We start from the raw sequence: 24852 nt of genomic DNA on the forward strand, positions 1-24852 counted from the left end.
GGTTGAGGCCCAGGTCCGCCCCGGACTATAGCGCCACCTCAAGTAAGTAAGTAAGTAAGCTGATATTCAAACAGATTATTTGAAGTCCAACATATATTGTAAACCATTAGCTTAAAAAACAAATTGCACGGCTAAGTCGCACGAACTTGGTCATGCATCAAAAAAGAGTGAAATTTAAAATTTTGTTCTGTATTTTAAAATATACCTGCCAAAAGTTTGTTTATACAAATTTAAATGCCATTGGATTTTTCAAAAAAAAAAAAAAAAACTTAATTTTTTAAACATTTTATTTAAAGCGGTTTTTTTAAAATATAAAGTTTTGTACCATTTCAACATTTTTAGTATGCAATTATTAAAAGCATATTAAAATACGCTTAACATTTCAATTTCGTAAAAACATAACTACTTATTTTCGAGATATCGCATTTCAAAAAAAAAAGTTCAATATTTTTTTAAATACTAAAACTAAAAGTGATGATATTTATAATCAAATTAAAAAAAAATAGGGACAATTTAAAAAAGAATGTAGATACCGGTTCGTTTTTCAGAAAATTCGAATTTTCGATTTGTGACTTACAAATTTGTAAGGACTACTGTTATTTTTAGTCTAAAATACAAAATCTTAATTTACAAATTTGAAGTAAACCTACCCAATGGTTTGGTGAGGACGGATTAGACAGTATTGGGGGACCCACATTTTGATGATAGAGACCATAGTAATGTCATGTTGGACTAAAATATCGAGTTCGAAATGTTTACGAATGCATATGCAATACTTGCCATATGGTTCCTATAAGTCGCAAGTAAATATGTCTGATTAGAACGTTCAATAAAACTTCTAACATAATTCAGGTTCTTTCAAACAGAGGTACTTGCAGTTTCTAAAGATCTTTGTTCTTATAGTTAAATAAGTAACAACATTGAATTGAAACAACCGAAACAAATTTACAAGTAAGTTTCTTCTGAACTGCAAAACCAAGAAATATATAGTAGATTATCTGTCCAGTCTTTGAAACTTGTTGGTTTTCCAGATATGTATCGCTTTATTTGTCCTATTGGCTATGATCCTCAATGGCCTCACAGATAAACAAGAGAAAACAAACGAGAACACTGTTAAATTCACCTGCGAGTGCATTAGCCTAGCTACAAATCGAAACCGGGTAAAACATTCCTAAATTTTGCAATTGATCACATTCTAAGGGATACTTGCATTCTAAATCTAAACCCTACCCCTAGCCTTCACCAACCGAATTCCTGTAGGATTACAGGACGCAATGGATCCACAAAGATCCAAGTGCGATGTTGACGCTTTACCCACTTAAACGTAACCTCCATACATACATACAGTGACCCCCACGACTAATCGGACACAGAAAAGAAAAATTTTAACACATTATGATATTCAGTTTTTTTTTTTTTTCAAAAGTTTTCCGCTGAACCTTAAAATGATCCCGAAAGGGATCGAAACCGGGTAAAACATTCCTACGTCTGTTGAAATGCGAAAATTGATTATAACGCATAGTCAGGATGAAAAATTAGTTCGAAAAACAGCCAAATTTTCCAAAGGAGCCATTCAACAGTTCAGAACATAATTTCACGTTTTAAAAATTAAGGTAGGATCACAAGGACAAGGGAAATAGTTGAATAAGTACGATGAAAAGCTACTTGTTCGGCAAGGGAAGGAAAATCCTTTCTTATCCTCGGAATTTTTAAAGGTGTTTTTTGAAGGAGAATAAGTAAGTGAGGATCCGAAGAGTACTCCGAAAACAAGATTTGAATGGCCGCGTATTCATAAGTGAAAAAAATATAGAAAAGAAAGGCTTAAATTTGCTAGGAAACATTTAACTAAGGATACGTCATTCTGGAATAAGGTTAAGTTTCTTGAATTTGTATTGTTTGTGTACGATGCACATTAAAACATCATAAAATATGTTTTGTTCACGGATGAAAATGAAATTTAAGGATCAGACGGACGAATAGTTGTATGGAGAAAAGCAAATGAAGAATTCTCTCATAAACATACACGGGCAACTGTGAAACATGGCGATGGGTCGTTTATAATGTGGGGATGTATGTCGAGCTCTGGTGTTGGAAGCTTACACTTTGTGGAAGGTAAAATGGATCAAAAGGGCTACGTCAACATTTTACAGCAACATTTGGTTCCAAGTGTCAGTAAGCTTGGAATAAAAGACAATTTCATTTTCTACCAGGGCAACGACCACAAGCATACATCTTATACAGCAAAATCGTGGTTGTTGCATAATTGTCCCAAAGTGCTTAAAACACAGGCACAGTCCTCTGACCTTGATGCGATTGAGCATATTTGGAATGAATTGAGACGAAAGTTTGTTCAAAACTGGTTTTTTCAATGCCTCGATGACTTGAAGCAGTAATTACATCAAAAGGATACGCCACAAAATACTAAATTCAATGTGTCCGATTATTTGTGAGACATGAAATTATGAAGTTGTTATAGTTTTTAGTTTCCTTGTATTAAATAGTAATTTAAAATGTTGTTTTTGTTTATTTAAAATATATATAAGTTCCCTTATGATAAAATATGATGTTTTATTTTAACACGCCAATCCATTTTCTTAGAGAAATTGTACTGCGAACATTTTTCTTTTCTATGTCCGATTGATCGTGGGGTTCACTGTACATATATCAGGAAAAGATATCAAAATTTTGGCAAACAAGTCAGAAAGAGGCAGACCTTAACATCTGATCTCCAAGGAAGCTTCTGCAGCTCAAAAATTCAATTTTCAGAAATGAATTCAATTTCAAAACGGTATTTCTTTTTGGAAAACATAAATAAAAATACTTAACAAAATCTTCAATATTAAAATTAAATGATTAATTTTGATTCTTTGTCTAACAGAAACTACAAAGACTATAAATGAAACTTCTTCTTATTATTTTCGCTATAGCTGTAACGTTATAATTTGAAAAATGTTAATTTTTCTAAACATAAATACATTTCACTTTCATAAAAAGCGACTTTAAAAAATCCTATTATAAACGTTTTCTAAGTTTCTACTAACATAAAATTGTAACCTAGGCATAACTTAGTAAATTATAATTTTTAGTCTATAACTATGATTAAAATTATATCATTTATATACTCCCTCTGGTATGCAAACAACTTAAGTCTTCCAATATTTTGCGTGTTTCTAATTCAAAGAATATCGTATACACGAGCATATTATAGTTTCATTTTTAATGTTTGTGTGTTGTTCGAAGCCGTTGTTGCTAATAAATTTCCAAGGTTAGTGCATCAATATATTAATTCCAATGACCTCGTCATGCCAGTATAGAAGCAGTAGGTACTAAAACTAAAACTAGATATAAGCATACGTGCATAATGCATCTAGTATACAATACCAAGTATATAAATATAAATATTGATATTATATATTACTACTAAAAGCGTCGTTGATTTACTATGTATTTTTTTTCTAATGCAGCGCAATTGATCCGCAGCAGCAGCAAGAGCAGCTTCCCAAAGTTAGCTACGTCGCGGTCGTTTTTGCTTATTGCTGACGATCACGCCGCCGACCGCCGCCGCCACTGCGCTGCCAAACAATGATACAGCCTTGACTAGAGATGAAAAATCTCAATAAATGGCAAATATCACGAATATCATAAAGTAAAAAAAAAACTATTTGGGATGCCCATGTTCCTCATCTTTCTCTTCACCTGCACCCCCCCCCCCGCATTCACCCCCTTCTTCTTCCATCGAAAAACTATCCAATAATAATTTAAAACAAAAAAAAATCAAATAATAATTATAATTGGTGTGGTGGTCGTTTGCTTGAACTGAACTGAAATGAATTTTATTATTATTTATCAAGTGCTTGGTTTCAAAATCTAATTAAACACAACGTTATTGCACTTTGTGTGGCGTGGCCCCTTTTTTCATTTTCATTTTTGTTGTTGTTGGTTTTTGAACCGAACAATGCAAGTAGGGTATGCTGAATTGCTTGATGGTGTACGAGTATATATATAATGAGAGTATCTATGAAGTGAATTCGAGTAGACCATCAACTTTGTGAGGGATTTTAGTGTTTTAATGTCTGTTGGTTGAACTTTGAATTGCACGTCGTCATATGAAGGGTTGTTGAACGCATGTTCGATAATAATGAAGGAAAAATCAACCAAAAATAAAATCTGTACCTTCATAACAAAATAAATTGTACAATGAACTTTTACCCATGATGGCTTACAATTTACCCACATTGAAGGGACATTAGTGAAATTTACATAAGTGATGTGAAAATTTAAAGTTGAACGAGTACATAAATAATTTTAATAAATATTCAAATAAACACTTAAATCTGCTTAAATTACAAGCGAGTCAGTACAAAGCCAATGTAATAGAAAATAAACCCAAAATGAATCTGGTATGGAATAAAACTATAATAGTTTATCACAGAAGCAAGAACAGTACAGATCCTAATGAAATTATAGTAAGCAAATTGTACATTTTCAAGTACCAGTAACAGAAAAAATGAAGTACCCGGTAATCAGTGCTAAGACATTCAATGCAAATATATTAGCGGAATTAAAGGTTTAGAAGATTATTTCCGTTTGTTTGGAAGACTAGAGATAATGGACTATAATTAATTGCAAAGATATACAGTCCTATCTAAAGTTCGGCCCGAGAAACCGTTCACTGGAAATATTTTTGTCCCCCCGGATTTCAAAAAGCTATCGCCCTAATAAAATTGCACTTTGAATTTCACGGTCCCATTTGTCGAATTGAGAACTTTGATATTTCTGGACACAAGCGTTCACAGGTTCTCCTCTTAAACCACAGCTGTATACCAACTTCTACTCTCAAGTCCCTGCCTTGAACATCGGGTACCTGGTACCTCAACTGGAGATTCAGTTTTAACACTAGTGGAGGGTTGTTGGGGAGAGCAAATGAGAGACGGGCAGATGTGCCTCTGCTACGGCACTGATACTTTATCCAGACGGCATTGGAGAACTTCCCAAGATGGAATCAATGGTGGCGTATACAGCTTGAATTAGGGTGAACTACTAAGTTAACTAAGTGAAGTTCTATAAGGTCTTCCAGAACCTTTAAGAACGGTTCATCAGAATTCCCGTCCTTGGAGTTATGCTAAATATCTATTCCACCAGGGGGTTGTTCCGTCACGGTGATTTACCACTGTGTTCAAGTATTAAGTTGCCAAACACCAACAAGCGTCGGATACGGACAGTTTTCTTCATGACTAATCAAGCAAACGAAACAAAGACAAAAACTTTCAATCTTTATGTAAGGTTCCTTAATAGACCACGATCAGCCAAACAATTGGTGGAAGCCTTAAGCTCCTGCAAAGCTGATATTACCGCCATTCAAGGAGTGCGATTGGATTGACCGTGAGGAATTAAAACACCGAGGATATGTTTTAGAGCTCTTGGACAAAACAAATAAGCAGTGATGCCCTAGCTACGATATTAAAATTGTCGTTGGGAACTTGGAGTTCTCGGATCAATCTAACGTCAACCAAATTGACAACATTGCGATCGACGCACAACACTTTTCCAGTATACAGGATATCCCAGCATTCCGAGAGGCCAAGATTGACTCGGACCGCAACCACTCTGTAACCAAGGTACGGAACTCTGAAGTACTTGGTTTCACAGGGTCATTACAGCTAATCAACAGGTGTATAAAACGGCACTGTAAAGAAGGACCAGAGCTGCTATCGAGTTCTACGAACAGAAGAGGATAGAGAAAAACAGGTTTCTGAAAACATAAACGACAATTCATATAATATAATGCCTAAGGAGATAACAATATTAAGACCTGTCCTTAACAAAAAAATATTTAGCGAAGCCTTGCAGTAACAAGCTATGTCCGGGACTTCCTTAGAAGCTATTGGAACTACGTTTCCTGTCTCTAGCAGTAAACTAGAGGGCTGAAATAATTTAGAATTGACAGTTCCAAAAATGTAATGCTCTCAACAAATGTTCTTTTGGATACAGAAAGTGAAATCTCTACCAACAGTTTTTCTTGAACATTACAGAAGTTCAACATGAACTTTAAGAATTTTATTTCATATACAATCGATTTATTGAGGAACAGGAAGACATCGAACTCAAATCCTTGTACTGTTGGAGTAACATAGAATACTGTATGAATAAAATTACATTTTCAACTTCATTCAATCTCTAATTTTAAATCATTTTCAGATTTCAAAAGCTGTATCTTTAAGGTATTTACTAGTAACCAGCAAAGCATATCACTTTGCTTAGAGTTAATTGTTCTGATAAGACAAAAATTACAAATTTTATGTTAATAATAAACACTTTCTATAAACAACTTAAATTTGAAGGTTTTTTTCGTTCCTTCACCTTCAAAAATTAAGTGAAATGAAGACCATGAACTTTCTGAATAAAAAAACTTTAGTTAAGCAAAAAACTACCCGTAATTAAAAGTACTGTAGTCCCAATGTTCTAAACCGTCCTTTAAATCATAAAAATCGGTACAATCGTGTCATGTGGTCCATTTGTATTTCAAAATGTTTTCAATAATACTTTTTAATATCTATGCTATTATAAATGATTATTAAACATTTATCAGAGTAAAGCTGAAATGTAAATAGACAATTAATGGTTCAGGCTATTCGAAAGTATATTTTTAGATTCATTTTACTTAAAAACTGGCATGATATGCCATAAGCATAACATTTCTCACAGATCTTCGATGTTGGTTTCCAGATTGCCTTTATTAATAACCTGCAACCAATGTTCAACCCTTTCTGGTTAAAACTGGGTTCTCAAGATCTTGAGTAGGTACTTTTATGCGTATACAAAGGTCCACAATTTATAATTTTGTAATTGACAATTTTGGTTTATATTTATTCATGCACACGTCAAACACAACGATGGTCGATGGTTGTATTTTATAACTAATTAGCATAGGACTAGCGGCTATCATAATTTTTCGAAATTTCAACCCATCAAGAAAAAACTTAAATTTATTCAGAAAGGTTAAGTTCATCACATTCGTGGAGAAGCTGATAAGGGATGACATTAATGAACGTTCACATCCTCCTGCCACGCAACACAAAATAGGGAAAACTACTTTGCATTTCCTTCGCCTTGCGAGAAGAATTCAATCGGTCTTGCCATCAGTCTCCAACAGTCTTCCTTCGAAAAATGGTAGATGGCTTTGTTCAAGAGCAAAAGATATAAAAGCCTGAACCGCCTCTAACTGTTGCGGAAGATATTGTTGCCATCGCTTAACAAATAACTAAATTGTAAGTTTTAACATAACTGAGGTTGAGAATGTTTTATAGGGCAAGAATGCTGGTCCAGACGAAATTCCTCCCATTATTTAAAAGAAATGATTTATTTTTAACAGGCCACTTGAGAAAGGTATATTTCTTTCCGAATGGAAAACATATTTAATAACTCCTATTCATAAAGTGGATTAAAACAGGACATATCCAACTATCGCCCGATTTGCAAGTTATCCGTAATACCAAAGCTTTTTGAAAAAATTGTTTGCGATAATCTTTCGTTTTTATTAAGAGAGACTATATCCCCATTTCAACACGGATTTGTATCCAGAAAATCAACTTCTACAAATCTTACAATTTCCTTTAACTTTGTTCTTAATAATCAAAAAGAAGGATATCAAGTCGATGTCATATACACGGATTTTGCCAAAGAATTTGAAAGAGTTCAACATACAATCAAGTCCAATAGATGTTTCCTCGGGTGTTCCTCAAGGTAGCCATCTTGGACCACTTTTGTTTCTTATATTCATAAATTATCTACCTGATTTTCTCTTAAATTAATTTTTCTTGGTGTTTGCCGATGATCTCAAATTTCTGAGATGCAATAAGGATCCAGTTGACTGTGTTCTTCTTCAAGAAGATCTTCAAAGCGTATCAACATGGTAACACAATCAACAAATTAAACCTCAACATCTCTAAATGTCAATGTTTTTCATTTTCCCGCCGCTCTTCTCCTTTTGTATAAGATTATCATATTGAGAACAAAGTTTTCGATAGAGTCTCAATTTCAGTTTTGACTCTAAATTCAATTTCGCTAATCATTTAAAATTCATAGTTAATAAGGATGTTCAAATGGTAGACATGTGCATTCAAGAGGACACAAGCGTCCACAGGTTTTTCTCAAAACCCACCTCTGTCTATCAACTCCTACTCTCACCTCCCCGCGGTGAACATCGGGTGCCTAGTACCTCAACTGGAGATTGGGTTCCAACCCCAGTGGAAAGTTGTTGGGGGCAGCAAACGATAGAGGGGGGAGAGGTGTTTCCACTAAGGCATCTCTCCTTATCCAGGTGGCAGCGGACGAATTCTCAAGATGGAATCAACGATGGCGTCTACAGTTCCAGTTAGGTTGAACTGCACCTTATAGGGCTTCTTCGACATATTCGGAGCCCAGGCCTGTAAGGAGCGGTTTATCCGGCTCCCCTTCCTTGGAGTTATACTAAGGATCTGGCCCTCCAGGTTGAGGGTTGTGCCGTCGGGGTGACTTCCTGGCCACGTAAAAATACCTTAAGTTTCGAAGCACCAACAAGCCTTAAATACGGACGGATTCACTGTTGACAACCTACGCAAACGAAATAAGGACAACGAGCTTCGGATATGTACGTGAAATGTTAGGTCCCTTAACAGACCACGTGCAGCCGAACAATTAGCGGAAGCCCTAAACTGCTGCAAAGCAGATATTACAGCCATCCAAGAAGTGCGATGGGATGGACCGGGCAAATGCAAACTAAAAGACTGCGATATCTACTACGGCGACTGCTACCGAGAACAAAGACTTTTTACTTTTGAAACTTTACTAGTAGTCTGGAGCACATTAGCTCTTAGAAACTTGACAATTAGGAGTGAAATTGATATGTGAAGGAAAAGAACTTTGCAACTTTCCCAAAGAAAAAAAAAACTTTTTTGAATACTCTACTCTGGTGATTAAAAGTAAATGCAACAAAAATGTTCCCTCCGAAAAGTTACGTCTATTTTCAGTATGATCCACTGCTGTGCTTAATCTACGATTTTTATAATTAGCTTAAAAAATTGATTTGATTATTTATTCTGACTTAAAAATGTAACTACTTTGGCTTTTATCAATATTTTTACAGAGTTCTATGAGAATAATGAACTTACGATACATATAAATCATGTCTAAATAGCTCCCCACAAAAACCTTGACCGAATAATACATCGATCATTTTTTTTGTCATGTCCAGCTGTGCTGGGACCTCGTTGACCAAAAGACCACAATATCCACAAATTGCAAATCAACTTCATCACTTAATTATAATTATATATTCTTGTGGTTATAAGGATCTTCGAATCGATTAAAAACTTACAAAAACAATAACAACTGTTACATAAGACTTTAATTTTCGAATTCAACCTGCTACTTAATTTATTTTATCGATGTCTGCCGTATTACGTTTACTTAAACCCCAATCCAATCATATTCTCATAAACAAACAATAAAATCCGCCTCCTCCAAGATCGCTTAACTAAAATGCATTCCACACACAAAGTCATTTCATTAAAATATTAACACGGTGCCTTTCGTCGACTACAACTGCAACTGCAACTACATAATGTCGTCATAATCAGAAGATTAAATGTTGTGCACACCTTTTTACGCACGCACATAACCTGACCAAAGTATTCATCAGCATCTTTTCATCCTGAACAACAACAACTACTACTACTGCTACTGCTATCATCGGCTAGAGCATCGTCGTCGCCGCCGGCCGGAGGAAGATCACTTGAAGGTAAGTGTGAAGCTGAAGCATCATCGAATAGCGACGAAGCACTCAGTTCCAATGTGATCCCCTGTGTGCACATAAACCCTGCCCCAGCCCAACTGGCGATATATCGAACGACCGATGCGACGCATCGTTTTCGTCGTCGTTGTTTTCAAAGTAAATACATACTCTACTCGTATAAGTATATGAAGATATGTGGACATACATATATACAAATGTGCGAAAGCGACCTCGTTTTTAGTTGAAAATGATTAGTGTGTAGTGTGTAAAGAAGGTACCAACGACCTATCCTTGACCCATATCTCATGACAAGGCTGATGTTACTTCAAAACAAAAGCCCACACTTATTTGTTTTGTGGATACATCAGAGTTGAGAAACTGCAGCATACAAAACACACCCTATGACGTGCATTGATGGCCAACATCTCACGATCTCTCCAAGTGGTTATAGCTTCTATATACTTATACAAACTATATATATGTATTATGCAGTTATATGCAGCGCGATGGTCAGTTGAGTTTGAGTTTCAAAGCAAAAGCAAAAGCAAACGCAAAGTGCACTATGCAAGTGTCTCGAGAACAAATGTAGAGAAATTATTTGATTTATTTTAAATGGAAATATAAAGCTTCAAGGTTACTACGTACTACTATGAGACTACGACACGACGAAACGAATTAATTTACGTTTTCGTTGCTATTGTACTAACTAGCTGGCTGCGAAAGGCTAACAGTGTGGTGAGGAAATCGAGGAGTTAACTTGAGCTTTTGCAATTGTTCTCTGCTTTATTTTATTTTACTTTACTTTTCTTTGTTTTTTTTTCGATTTTTTATTTTATTTTAAAATTAAAAAGACCCTGAATGTTTGTTTCTTCTTTTTGTCTTCATTTTTGGATTGAATTTCTTATAATTTTGTTTTTTAATATTTTCTTCTTTTTTTTGTGAAAAGGGCATGGCAGCAGAGAAGTGGTTGACACAAATTTGGAAGCTTGCACTTTAATTTCCTTTATCCAGAAAGAAGGAGAAGAATGTAAGGCGAAGCCATCTAGCCATATTCTATGGATTTTTAAAATGAGTAAATTTAAAGGGCAAAGAAATTTAATATTTAAACCAAGGATTTGGTAAGGGAACTTAATTGTTTTAAGGAAACAATGAAGAAGTAAAAAAAATGTTAAGAATGTAATGTTGAAGTGCAGGAGAAGGTACTTTGAATTTAATAGTTTAAGAATTTTTTCCTCTAAAATCATTTACTCAATGAATCTAAAATAAGGAAAATGCGAGCTTTTTGAAACTCCTTCAATTTGTACATCAAGTTTTTAAAGAAACTATAATAGACAAATGAAGACTACAAATATCCTACTCCATACAAAATAGTTCAGTTTCGTTTTATTTGTAGCACAATTTTTACATTATTTTAAATTGGACAAACAATTTAAGAGATCTAGAAAAACAAAATTTCTTTACAACTATAGGTTAGGTTGGAGTGGCTGTCCAGATGTCATTGACGCACGTAGACCTCAAGGGTCCATTGTGATACCACTAATGAGGTTACTAATGGGAGAGTAATGAACTTAAACAAACCATTTCGTACTTTTAATAAAGTTAGAGAGACGGTTTGTGTCAATCGTGGCCAGTTCACTGGTGTTATCGAAGAAGGGATTACCGAGAGTTATTCCTTCTAATGGAGAGTGGTGGACATGTGCTGTGCATAGAAGGTGTGGGACTGTTTCCTCTTCCTCCTCGTCCATGCAGCTTCTACAGAAGTCATTTGTGTATACCCCTAGCCTCAGAGCATGTGTTCCTATGAGGCAGTGTCCTGTTATTACTGTAATTGTAGAGCTTATTCTTTGTCTGCTCAGTGATATCAAGCCTTTTGACCGTTTTAAGTCTATACTTGGCCATATTTGCTTGGTTGCTAGGCTAGAAGATATTTACATGTAGCAAGTGGTGTTCCTATGTTTTGTTTTTCCTATGTTATGTTTTGAGCTCATCGGCTTTGCAATTTCCCGGAATGTCTGTGTGGCCCGGCACCCAAATGAGATTCAGAGATGATCGACAATCGTGGACTGTTTGAGAGTTTGTGGAGACAGACGCGAGAGATTTAAGAGCGGCTTGGCTGTATGAGAAGATTCGTATATCCTTACGTTTTCTTTGAGCCATTACTTCTGCCTGGAATACACTGCATTGATTGGGAAGTCTATAGGATAGACTGAGATTCAGTTGTTCCGAAAAGATACCACTTCCAACTCCGTGATCGGTCTTTGAACCGTCTGTATAGAAGTGTACCGCATCGTCTTCCAGGATCTCTCTTCTTCCCAGGAGGATCTTGAAGGGATGGACACATGGAAGCTCTTACCGAATATCATTTTTGGGGTGGTATAGTCTAAGCGATCTGGGATAGATCTGAAACTGTCTAGAATAGTAGTATGTCTAGTACTGTTACTGGTCCATTGAGAGGTGGCTCTAAGCCTTACACCTGAGTTGGCTGCCAACATTTTGGGGAAGATGTCAAGAGGTGTTAGGTTTAAAAGCACTTCCAGTGCTGCGGTTGGTGTGGAGCGAAGTGCTCCTGTGATGCACATACCTGCTGACCGCTGGACTTTGATGAGCTTACGACAGCTCCATAAATGAGTACCGGTCTGATTACCGAAGTGTATAGCCAGTGGGTTATTTTTGGGGAGAAGCCCCATTTTGATCCTATGGCCTTTTTACAAGTAAAAAGCGCTACAGTAGCCTTTTTTACTTTTTCATCAATATTTGCCTTCCAATTTAGTTTTTTGTCTAAAATGAGGCCCAAATATTTAGCTTGGTCGGAAAAGCTTAATGGTATTCCTCTAATCTTGGGTGGGCTAATCTGAGGAATTTTATATCTTCTCGAAAAGAGTATTAATTCTGTTTTAAGGCATTTTGTAGGAGTTCCGAGAGAACTTGAGGGTGTTTCCCAGATACGGATATTGCAACGTCGTCAGCAATGATGTAAGTAGGTCGCTTACAACCATGTTCCATAAAAGAGGCGAAAGGACCCCACCTTGGGGAGTGCCTCGATTCACCGATCTGGTGGTAGTAAAACTTCTCATGTTAGAAATTATTGTCCTGCTTTACAACTATAACATAAATAACAAATTTATAACGAGATTTTAAGAAAATAAAAAATGATAAATAAATTATTTTAAGGCAAAACACTACAAGAAAAAAAAACCTCATATTAAATTTAAAAACTAGTATTCCATATAAAACCAAAATATTAGGAAATGACTTTTTATTGTAAGTTTTGAATGAGATCATTATCTTAAAAAGAACATCTCTCGAAAAAGTTGTCTGTAATTTGTAAAGAGTGGATTTAATAATAAATTCATTTTATGGATTGAGTTTGATATGTAACCAAGATATTTCGGACTATGCGATATTGGTTGCATTAATATTGAGTGTGGTTTGTAGGAGAAAACATTGTTTCTGCGTCGTGTGAACCAAATGGCCTAACATTTTTCGATATTAACTTTAATTTTCTACCTATTTAAGTAACTAAGAAGTTTATCAAGGGAACAGTGTAAGTAGTTAAGTGCGTCTTGACGCGAACATGGCAATTTCAGTATTTTTAAGCCCAGGATGATCGGATAAGAAAATGTTAAAGAGAATGGGACCCAAAACAGATTCTTGAGGAACGCCAAACGAAAATATCAAATAAAGAACATTTCGCAAGTCCAGTACTAACAAAAAACATTCGGGTTTTCAAAAACTTCCTAATAATTTAGATAAGATATCGTGGAAAATTGAATAAAATTAGCTTAAAGATGAGTTCATCGTGCCAAATAGTGTCAAAGGCTTTTTCTGTCTAACAAAACTAGACCCGTAGAATTTTTTAAAACAAGACAGATATTTTTTTAACGCTAAGGACTTGTGAGGAGGTGGAGTGACCTTCTCTAAATCCGAATTGTTTAATTGGATATATGCTTCTTTCATCAATATGTTGCAGGAGTCAATCCTTTAACACCTTTTCAAAAAGTTTATTAATACTGTTTAGAAGACTTATAGGCCTATAATTTGATGGGCTATCTTTAGGTTTTCCAGCCTTGTCAATAGCTATAACCTTTGCTCCTTTCCAATGTTCAGGAAAATAAAAGTGTTTTTTACATTTTTAGACGACGTCTCTTTTAAGGCTTTACATGTAGAACCATTTCCAGCGTTCCCTAGTTAACGTACATTCTTGTCCGAAATCAATTACTACTCTTATATTTGCCTTTTGGGGCTTTAGTTCAAAGTAAACTTTAATTTAACTCTACCACACCAGATTTTAGAGGATATAACAATGTTTGAAATTGTTAACCATTATATTATGACTTATTGAGCGAAGTTGACTTCTTTTCCTTTTTTAAATTTTTGATGATTTTGGTATTTTAAAGTTTTTATCTCCAAAATGTATTTAATTTCAGCAAAATTCTCATTTATTCTTAGAATTAATCCATCGTACATGAAGTTTAAAGAAAAACTGAGCCATAAGCTTAGATTGTTTTAAACCGAAACGCGCAAAACATTTTAAAATTAAATTTGTATTCTCATAACGAACCTCCTTTTTTAATAAAACACATCAAGTTTTTGAAATATTGTTGATTCCATTAGCACTCAGAACTTTCTCAAGAATGCATGCTGAGCTTTATGGTTCTTTAAAGCTACTTTCTCAAGTCAAGATTTACAGCTAATGAAAATTTTCGAAAAATATGTTTTATGGCATATGTCATTGTTTAACTCAGTTTCAAAAACTGTATTTTGGCCATCTCTTTAATTAACGACTCCAAACCTTACGTGGTGCAAAAAGGTAGAGGTTAGGTTATGTGAAGGTGGCTGCTGGGTGGAAAGAAAGAATCTAAAGATCCATTTTATGAAAACTATGAACCGTTTGAGACAGCAAATTTGGAATTTCTCAGATCACTAGTAACATTGTAGTAAAATTCTTTTGGTTGTAGTCTTCGTCTTTGTACAAAGTTAGGATATTAACATAGAAGGTGAGACACCTCTTCTTTCTTTTTTTCCATGCAGCTTCTTGAAAAAACATTTGCAAGTTTGAAGTATAAATACTGCACTCCGCCTTAAACCTAAGTAAAGATTTAAAAGTCATCTTTCCCGCCAGAAAGAATTGAGAGGGTGGCATGGTTACGAAAGACTTCGATGCTTCTATCTTTACTGACGGGTAAAATATGAAGTGTGGATTTGGGTGTCGAAACTTCTCTGAGTCCTTAAATGTCTCTAAGTCTTTTGAGCTACTTAATTGTGCCAGTGTACTCCAAGCGGAATTACTAGTAATCAGAGAAGCATGCAATACTAAAATAATCAAACTTAAAATATCTGTTCTAACATCCAAGCGGCTTTTAGGTATATCAATTCGGCCACAACATCATCTATGTATACTGCTCTCGCAATGTTGGGATGAACTATCCAGCCTCAACACCAACCTCCGTGACATTCCTATTTTAGTCATAGGGGCATTGAGAGAAATAAACGTGCTGATGAGTTGGCCTCGCAAGGCCCTTTATAGCTCACTTGCGGAAAGGGTAAATATTCCTCTTGGATCTATAAAGGGTTAAATGTTCTTAATTTGTCTGACAGAATCCAACCGCAGCTCAGGTGAGATAGTCTAACATACTGAACTATATCCATGAAAATATACCTATAACAAAAGCCGTTATATGGACGTTCTTTTATGCAGACGGAGACATCATATGCTCAGAGTCACTGCAATATGTACCGGACATTGGCCGATAGGAGAGCATGCAGCAAAGCTGGGTATCCCTCACAATACTCCCTGTTTTAACTGCGGAGACAAACATGAAAGGGAAACTATGATTCACTATCTTTATAATGTTACACAGTTCTAGAATGTTAAGCTTCGGAAGGGTATTCCTTAAAGATCTTAATGAACTCTCCGAGATGAAAATCAAAAACCTATTTTCCTTTCTGAAGGTGACGGTTTATTATTGAATATTTCGTTTGTGGGTTAGGAAACCTATAATTTTCGAAAAATCATTTTTGTTTTTGTAGTTTTTAATTTAGGGCCTCAAAAAATTTGTACGATCGGGAAAAACATTTATCTAATTGCTTTTCGAATTTTACTTATTATTCGCTACTACTCAAAACTTTAAGCGGTTTATCTAGACACTTTATTTGTTGACCCCATAATTCAGGGACTTAAAATCAGAACAAAAAATTATCTATAGATATAATTTTAGTAAACCATGAAAGTGGGTTATTTAAAACTATTTTTTAGTTCAATTCAAGACTTGAAGCTAATGACAATTTCCTGCGAATCATATCGGATTTACACATCAAGACGTATGCATATACCAGTGTATCCTTTGAAATATCTCAATGAATGCAACAATTTGTTGTAGTGGCATAATTTTATATCGCGTGCAGGTAAAAAGAATAAAAGTATAGGTTGAAACTTTAAATTTAATGGAAACATATTGATAAGCTTTTAATGATAAGATCAAGTTTTTTAAAAAATGAAATGAAAGCAAGGTACATAAAGAACGTACACTGTTGCCAAATTCTCTTTTAATCCTTTTACTTTATGCATGTCTATTATTTTACTACAAACTTAGGAATAGCGCACATTGATTTAAGTAGCTTTTATAACACTATCACTTAATTTACCTTCTAACTGTTGTAATCCTTTTTTAAGTTTTTTTTGAAACAAAAGAATGGTTCGACGTCGTTAATTGTTTTTTTTTTTTTTTAGTATTTTACCAAACTTTTGACAAACAAATCTTGGTACTATAGAATTAAACATTGACCGTTTTACATTTTTTAAGTGCTACGGTTGTCACAAGTCCCAGTTATGGTAAAGAAAAAATCAAACATTTGTTTAAAAGTGTGGCATCCTCCACGAATTTCATTGCTCAGGAAAGGGTGTCCATTGATGAATTCGTTATACCAGTATTCAAAAGTGCTATAGGATGTATCTTTTTTTGTTATATTGTGTATTTTTATTATAATGATTAAACATAATGCCATGAACAAGGAAGAGAAGATAGGAATAGAAAGGAGATACCGACTCACAATGGTTTTGAATGTCTACACATTGTATTGAGTTTGGTAAAGTTTTCCACATTCGTGTAGTGCGACTGAAAAAAGAATCTCTGTACTTAATAGTATATTCCAAATTGGGCTCAAGGATAAAGTGATGAGCATACCCAGAAGAATGGGTATTACGGTTGAATTGTTTGAGGAGATAAATGAAACTCTGTTTGACTAAAGCATTGTTTATAAAAATAGCGATAAAATATGTAATGACCGACATGCAATCTTACGACGGTGCTCAAGAGATACAAAAGTTTCAGAAACAACGGTCACCTATCATTTTAAAAGAGCTTTGTTGTGAATTGTGTCATTGGTGTGTTATTGGAGCTTCGGAATAAAGGCTTCATAAATTATAGCCAAACAAGAAAGGGTAAGAAAATAATTCTTGAATCGATTGAATAAACATAAACACTTAGCAGAGTTTTTGTCGACTTCATATATGTGATCACTCAAAATAGCGTTGGTTTGTGATGCACATTCCAAGATTTTTAAGCATTAAATTCTACCCGTTTTTTGATACCCCATTGGACAATGTTGTCAAGATCAAAATTAAATGAGCAATGAGCTTAACATACTCTGCCGTTGGTAGTGAACATATAAAGCTGAACTTATTGGCTTAGCAGTTTCATACAAAGATTATTTATAAAAATATAGAAGGGTATCAGAGACAAAACGGAGCCCTGGAGCAGATCAGCGTTTATTTATTGGATATCGAGAAGAGAGCCTGTTGCCAAACTGTATCAAATGTCTGTGGTTTGAGCTTTGTGTAAGTATCTTACATGCCTCCCTTAATGCTAGCAGTTCAACCTGAAAAACACTAGCAAAGTCAGGAAGCCTTAAGGATTTAGCTTCATTTAGGGACTCATAAAAGATCCCAGAACCAACGCCGCACTCCATCTTTGAGCCATCAGTAAAGATGGTTGTGTCGAAACCTATCGACACGATGTCATCTTCCCAATCTTCTCTCGATGGCAAAATAACCTTAAAACCCTTACTATGGCTCAAAGTAGGAGCGCAGTAGTCAGTGTCTACGAAGATAATATCTGAGGGAATCAATTTCGTTGTGTTGCTGTGACCATAAGGTTTTGACAACCAGCTGTTTGATTCCTTCAGCCTAATAGCGCTGCAGAAAACTATATATTTAATAAAAAGGTCGATTGGAAGAAGATCCAAAATAACGTTTAAGGCGTCCGTTGGGCAAGTACGCATGGCCCCTGTCGTGCCCACGCAAGCTGTTCTCTGAACCTTCTTTAGCTTATCAATATTATAGGCTTTGCTAATAGCAGGCCAGTAAACACAATCGAACTTTATGTAAATATTGGACGTACTACAGCTGTGTACGTCCATAAAATCATCTTCGACTGAAGTCCCCACATTTTGCCGAAAGTTTTGCTGCAGACGTAGAAGGCAACACAGGCCTTCTTAACCCGTACTTCAATATTTAGTTTAGGGTCGAGTATAACTCCCAAATATTCTGCACTGAAAGACAATGATAGGATTTGGCCGGTGAGTAGAGGTAGCGTGAAGGGCGGTACTTTAGTTTTGGTGGTAAAGAGCAACAGTTCAGTTTTACTTTGCTTAACTCCTAGTCCACAACTCGTGGCCCCGCTGCTAACTCTCTTCAAAGTTGACTCCGTGATTTCACTAATCACAAATCATCCGCATAGGCAACCGCCTTCACTCCACATCTCTCTAATTTAACGAGAATTGTATCCATGAACTATATCGAAAAACTTAAAAGTCGAGAAAATTGGGATTGGGAAGATCTTTGGGACTGCGTCGAATATAATTATGGTACAACACCGGATTCCAAGAAAGTAACGACAGGCAGAGCGCAAATAATTCTGCTGATCGAGCCAATAAACTTTGTCCATGTTCAGTCTGCGAAGACTGCGAAAGAAGCGTGGAACAATCTGGAACGAGCTTTTGAAGATTCAGGACTGACGCGCAGAGTTGGACTTTTGTGGACTTTAATCGCTACACGATTGGATCATAGTGATTCTGTCGAGTCATAAGTAACCAAAATCGTAAGTACTGCCCACATATTGCGATCAGTGGCCATGGAGGTAAGTGGCGAATAGGTTAGTAATTTGCTGCTTGCTGGATTATCTGATGACTATCGCCCGATGGTAATGGGCCTTGAGAGTTCAGGTACTCCCATAACCGCAGATGCTATCAAAACGAAACTACTTTAAGACGTTAAAACCAGTGAGTCCGAATCTGCAGTGTTCTTTGGCAAACGAAAGCCAAAGAAAGTCATGTGGATAAAGGTGCTACGAATGTCGAGATTTTGGCCATATTTCTCGGAACTGCCCAACAAAAATAAAATTAAGAGTGATTCTAAACCAAAATCTAATTCGAAGACACATTAGTTTGTATTCTGCTTTTACTGCTAACGCAGGCAACAACGATTGGTTTATTGACTCAGGGGTATCGGCTCACATGTCTATGAAGCGTGACCGTCTCACAGATTTCGCTGAACCAGATAAGGGAGAGATATGTGCCAACAACTCTCGCCTGTCTGTTAAAGGGATAGGAAATTTGAGATTTTTCTGTGAAGGACATTTTGTACATTCCCAACTCTCCGTAAGCCAGATGGTTAAAAATGAAAACTCCGTTGTCTTCGATTCAAAAGGCTGCACAATTTTCAGTAGCGATAAACAGGTAGTTGCGACCGCTTCGCATGTGGGTGATAGGTTTAAGTTGAATGGATCCAATATTAACGAGAGTATGAGGGCAAATGGTAACGTCAAAGAAGCGAAAATAGATGATAGTGAGTTGTGGCACCGTCGCATGTGCCACCTTAATTTCGATAGTTTCCTATACTTGAAAAATTGTGACTTTAACAAAGTCAACAAAAAAACTGTGAAGTACGTATTATGTGTGAAGGGCAAGCAAATTCCAATGCCAAAGCAAAAAGGAGCCTCGCGCGACAGCAACCGCTCATTTAGCACCAGAAGACAACACCGTATACGCCAGAGCAGAACGGTTTAACAGAGAGAACCAATCGATCCATTATCGAGAAGGCACGCTACATGTTATTTGAGGCTGGACTTGACGTTAAGTTTTGGGCTGAAGCAGTCTCTACTGCTGTTTTCATTATCAACAGATCTCCTAGCAAATCAACAACTGGTGTTACACCTGAGGAGACTTTTTCTGGACGATTTCCAAATCTCAGTCATGTTCGAGGGTAAGGCAATGGTTCTCGTACATGTGCCGGAAGAAGTTTGACCCAAAGTCAGAATGCTGCATTTTTCTCGGTTAAAATACGAAAGGTTATCGATTTTACCAGACCGAAAAAGATAAAATCATAACTCGTCGAGATGTTGTGTTTTTCGAGAATTGTCAACTAGATAAAAGTAAGCTATTAGACCCAAAAAATGCTAAGTATTTGCATGTATTCTCACCTGAGTCGAATTCAGTAGGGGATTTTGGTGTCAGTGAAGATGATAGCACCATTAAAGAATCAAACGACAACACTGAAACGTTTTACTCAGAAGTGGAAGGAGTTGACGAAAACCGAGAGAGTTATATGATTTTGATAACGTTGGTACCAAAACATAAAAATGCTGTCAAGATCACTTCGTCTTCTGACGATTATGGCGTGATTCGACATTTATTTCAAAGGTTGTACTTATTCTTTTGAAGACTTCCAATATTCATAGTCGCGTTAAGTGAAACCGCTTTAAATTATTAATAAGAAATTTGAAATTCTAATTTCATTTAAAGTTACAAAAAAATGTTGTTTTGCTTTATTTTGCACTAAGCTTAAAGCTTACAAATAGCAAACTAAATTGTATTTATTTGTTTTTGCATAATAAGATTTACATTTAAGTTCAGCTTAGTAGACATTTTTAGTGACATTTAAAAGCATTTTATGACGCACTTGATACCCTAAAACTCTGAATCATTTTTAATATTTAAACACAGCAACCTTGAAATGTCCATGGCTTAATTTTGTTTTGTTTCTTTTTATACCTGTGGATTTTCCATAACTATCTTACGTCATAAAAAAAAATAAAATAAAAACAAAACAAACATAACCTCGCTTCATAATGAATTGGTTGCGCCATATTTTAACTGTTTTTGAAGGTTACTTACAATAGCTTCGAGTTTAGATTGATTTAAGATAGATATTTCTGTTTGATATCTCAAGAGGTGAAAAATTCTACACAAACTTTAAATAAGCTCCTTCAAAAATTCTAAATAAAAGCAATAAAACACTTACCAATGCAATGACTTCCTTTTGGCGATCCTGCCATAGTTGATCCTCCTTCTCAGAACACTAATTTGATGGGCTTCCCTTTTTCGTGCCTCCGCAACTGGTGACTCGGAACGTTGACGTTTCTTAACTGGTGATAAGCTTTTGGTTGCCGATGTGACAACAGCATTCATAAGGTCATCATCATCGTACTCATCTTCGTCCTCGTCGTCGTCATCCTCATCTTCATCATAATCCAATTCGATGTCAGACTGTTTTTGCTGCTGTGATGCTCCTTTGGGTGCCACTTTAGGAACTGGAGGTTCGTCTTCGTCCGATGATCCGATTACAACTGCTCCCAAACTGTCGTCCTCCTTCAAGTCAACCATATCTTCATCCTCGTCATCGTCTTCATCGTAGTCATCGTCCACATCGACGTCTTCCGTCTCAAGCACTTCCCGCGATGATTTAGTGTCCTTCTTTTCGCTGTCCAAATCACCGTATGAGTACTCATCATCCTCCTCCTCCTCGTCGTCGTCGTTCAGGGCTTCATTGCTGACTCCCTCGACGTCATCATCTTCATCCTCCTCATCGTCTCGGTCATCGGAATCATCAACTTCGTCTTCGGCTGCAAAACCATCATCATCTTCATCGTCATCATCGTCGTCGAGAGCTACAACTTCTGAGCTAAGCTTACTGCCGCTGCTCACGACTTGCTGATCCGGCTCCGGCATAAATGAAGTTAGCTCCGCCAGGAGCACAGGTTCATCCCCTGATTTTTCACTTGCAGGGACTGCTTCTGCATCCTCCCCCAAAGGAATCAGAGCAGCCGGAATATCTGGAACCTCATCACCTCCTGTGTCGCACTCTTCAATCGCTATGGGAGGCTCTAGGACTTCTTCCTTTGGCTTTTCATCTGGCACCACTGCAGCAACCACCACTTCTTCTTTCACTTTTACATCGACTTCCGTCGATTCTTCTTGTGACGACTTAGCTGGACTCTCCGCTACTTCCGGAATGACTGGGTCAGACTTTACTTCTGGTTCTGGGATAGGTTCCTCTGTCGCAGCCTTTTCCACACTCACCACCACCTCCGCTTCTTTAGGTTTTTCTTGCGGTTCTTCAACCTCCTCGGGTTTTGTGTCTTTTTCTTCATCACTTTTAGCGACAATTTCAACTTTTTCACTATCCTCCATTATTGTAAATTTTCTTTTTTAATTGAATTTGAAGATAAGATGTACAAACAACCGCGCGGTTGCAAGGAGGAGGAGAATTTCCACCCCACTACTGTATCACTAAAACACTCTCTGCTGCTGCTGCTCTATGATGCTAATGCAGCTGTCAAATTTTAATTTCAAGTGTCAAACGCAATTCCAATAGAAAAAAAAGGGATTTTTTTCTTCTTCTCTCTTTTTATTTCCAGCAAAACCCAATCACTAATTGATTGTGCAACAGAGCCCACTATATTAACATATTCTATTAATTTTTCCAATAAACAACAATCAAACGGGGGTCGGGGTCTGCAAAAATAAAAATCAAAAGAAATAGAAAAAGAACTTTAATTAACAAATGCAATTAATTAGAAAAAGACAAAAACTTACAAATTTACCGCGAATTGCACTCAGATGAAAAGGACAACAACATAAGACAAACCACACAAAATCTTGTAAATTTTTCTTGTCTTCTATTTTCTATTTTATTTTATAATTTTACATGGAAATTGGAAAATAATTTTCTTCTGCTTCTCAAGTCAACTTCTCATCGAGATCGACGATTGGCGATGAGATGCAGATGAGTACGAGAAGAACGACGACGTGTGGAAGAAACAAAACACAAAACGAGACGCCGGCGACTCATGCAGATTCTTATAATTTTTGTGATTTAAAAGAAATATTTAATTAAGGAATTCACTTAATCTTTTGTTTTAGTCACGAATATGTAAAGCACTTTGTAATGAGCAATCACATTTGATTTTGTGCGAAAAATTTTGAGGGTAAATGAAATTTAGCACAAATTGATTAAGGAACTCACTGGTGGCGAACTTTTGACAGCCATATTTGATTCGAATGGAAGTAGAGGGAATTTAATTGGCAAATGGAATAGATTTTTTGTTGGGAAAATGGCGCGTAGGGATATTTCCAGTGGGATCAATTGGACGAGTTCGTAAAGTAGAGTAGAATGGTTTAGACTTTTGAGAGTTGCAACGTCTGGAAAGCTGTCAGAGACAAATCAATTGCAATGAGCCTCCACGGGAATAAAATCCAATCCAACTTCTCTTCGCAATCCAGTGTTTTTTTCTTAACTGGGCATATTATGTCTTGCCAATTTAACCTAAAATGTCACATTTGACACAACGGTTAATCTGTTGTTTACTTTTTTGGTGATTTACCTTTTTGTCGGTAGTTGTTGTTTTTCAAAAATATAAATTTTAAATAAATTATATGAACAAAAATGCCTTTGAGTAAACAAAAAGTAGCCCTTTTTAAAAAATTAATGCTGGTTACGAAGCTGGAAGAACTACAACAGCTAACTATTCAAGAGGATAAAAGAAAACACAGGTTTTGGGTAAATCCATTTCTCGAAGTAAGGGAACTTCATGATTTGGAGGCGCACCTACTCAAGGACTTACTATGGGAGGACGGTGCAGGCTTTAAGAATTTTTGTAGGATGTGGGTCGACATGTTTGAGGCTCTTCTGTGCCTACTTATAACTTTGAATTAATGAATTTAGGAACATAAATATTTTAAATCATTTTTAACAGGTTGAACCGGATATAAACAAAATTGACACAAAAATGCAGTACGCCATTATGGCAAGGAATCGTCTAGCCATATCGTTAAGAAACATTGGAACAGGTGATTCGTACAGATTCCTAGAATTTCTTACCCGAGTTTCAAGGAAGACGATAAGCCGATGCCATTTACGATGCCCTTCATGTATCGTATTTGAAAGTTAGTTTTTAAATATAGTTGTTATAATTTCATACGGCGAAAGTGAATTTGAGCCTTCTGATAACATTATATTGTTATAGAATCCTGTCCTACAACACGAATGTCTTGAGGTGGCTCAAGAATTCAAAAACATATGGGACTTTCATCATACCCTTGCTATCGATTGCAAGCACGTCCGAAATAAAGCACCCGCAGACTCCGGATCGGACTTCTTTAGTTACAAGGGTTTCTTCAGCATTGTTCTTCTGGCTGTTGTGAACGCTCGAGGAAAATATATATATGTTGACGTCGTTGGAAATGGAAGATCAACGCGCTTGAATCCGAAAAGCTGATTATTCCCGATCCTTCTCAATTCAAGGGCCAGGATGCACTTACCCCTAATTTCTTTATTGGTGACGATATATTTGGCCTCGAAGCAAACCTAATGAAGGGATTTGGAAATAAGGCCAATCTTTGTTGGGCTCTTTAAGTACATCACTAAAAGGTCTAGTGAGAGGTACTCTAGCCGTGTTGGGAGTGCTGGTGTTCTGCACTTTGGGCTTTTTAGGGATGGGAGTGGACTCCTACAAAGATTTGTCGCTTTGACGTGTTGTCGTTTGTTTTGTCAAGGATGGATTTAACCCACTCCTTCCTCTTGCTAAGGATGGGATTACTTCCATCCCCAATGATGAACCAGGGGATTTTAGAATTAGCCGTGTTGGGAGTGCTGGTGTTCTGCACTTTGGGCTTTTTAGGGATGGGAGTGGACTCCTACAAAGATTTGTCGCTTTGACGTGTTGTCGTTTGTTTTGTCAAGGATGGATTTAACCCACTCCTTCCTCTTGCTAAGGATGGGATTACTTCCATCCCCAATGATG

General features: G+C 36.4%; 1 protein-coding gene across 4 annotated transcripts in view; it reads right to left on the reverse strand.

The window, feature by feature from the left end:
- The window catches only part of LOC129943501 (formin-J-like), a 113088-nt gene extending 89994 nt beyond the window's left edge, over positions 1–23094 (reverse strand). For all 4 annotated transcript variants that reach the window (XM_056053001.1, XM_056052999.1, XM_056053000.1 and 1 more), the window contains exons 1-2: positions 22646–23094; positions 21072–22564 (exon numbers count right to left, since the gene is read on the reverse strand). In XM_056053001.1, the coding sequence (XP_055908976.1) occupies positions 21072–22240 (1169 nt within the window). In that variant the 5' untranslated portion in view covers positions 22241–22564; positions 22646–23094. The remainder of the gene's footprint in view (positions 1–21071; positions 22565–22645) is intronic.
- Positions 23095–24852: the final 1758 nt, after the last annotated feature.

This window comes from Eupeodes corollae, chromosome 1, assembly GCF_945859685.1.
Source record: "Eupeodes corollae chromosome 1, idEupCoro1.1, whole genome shotgun sequence".
Classification (NCBI taxonomy): Eukaryota; Metazoa; Arthropoda; class Insecta; order Diptera; family Syrphidae; genus Eupeodes; species Eupeodes corollae.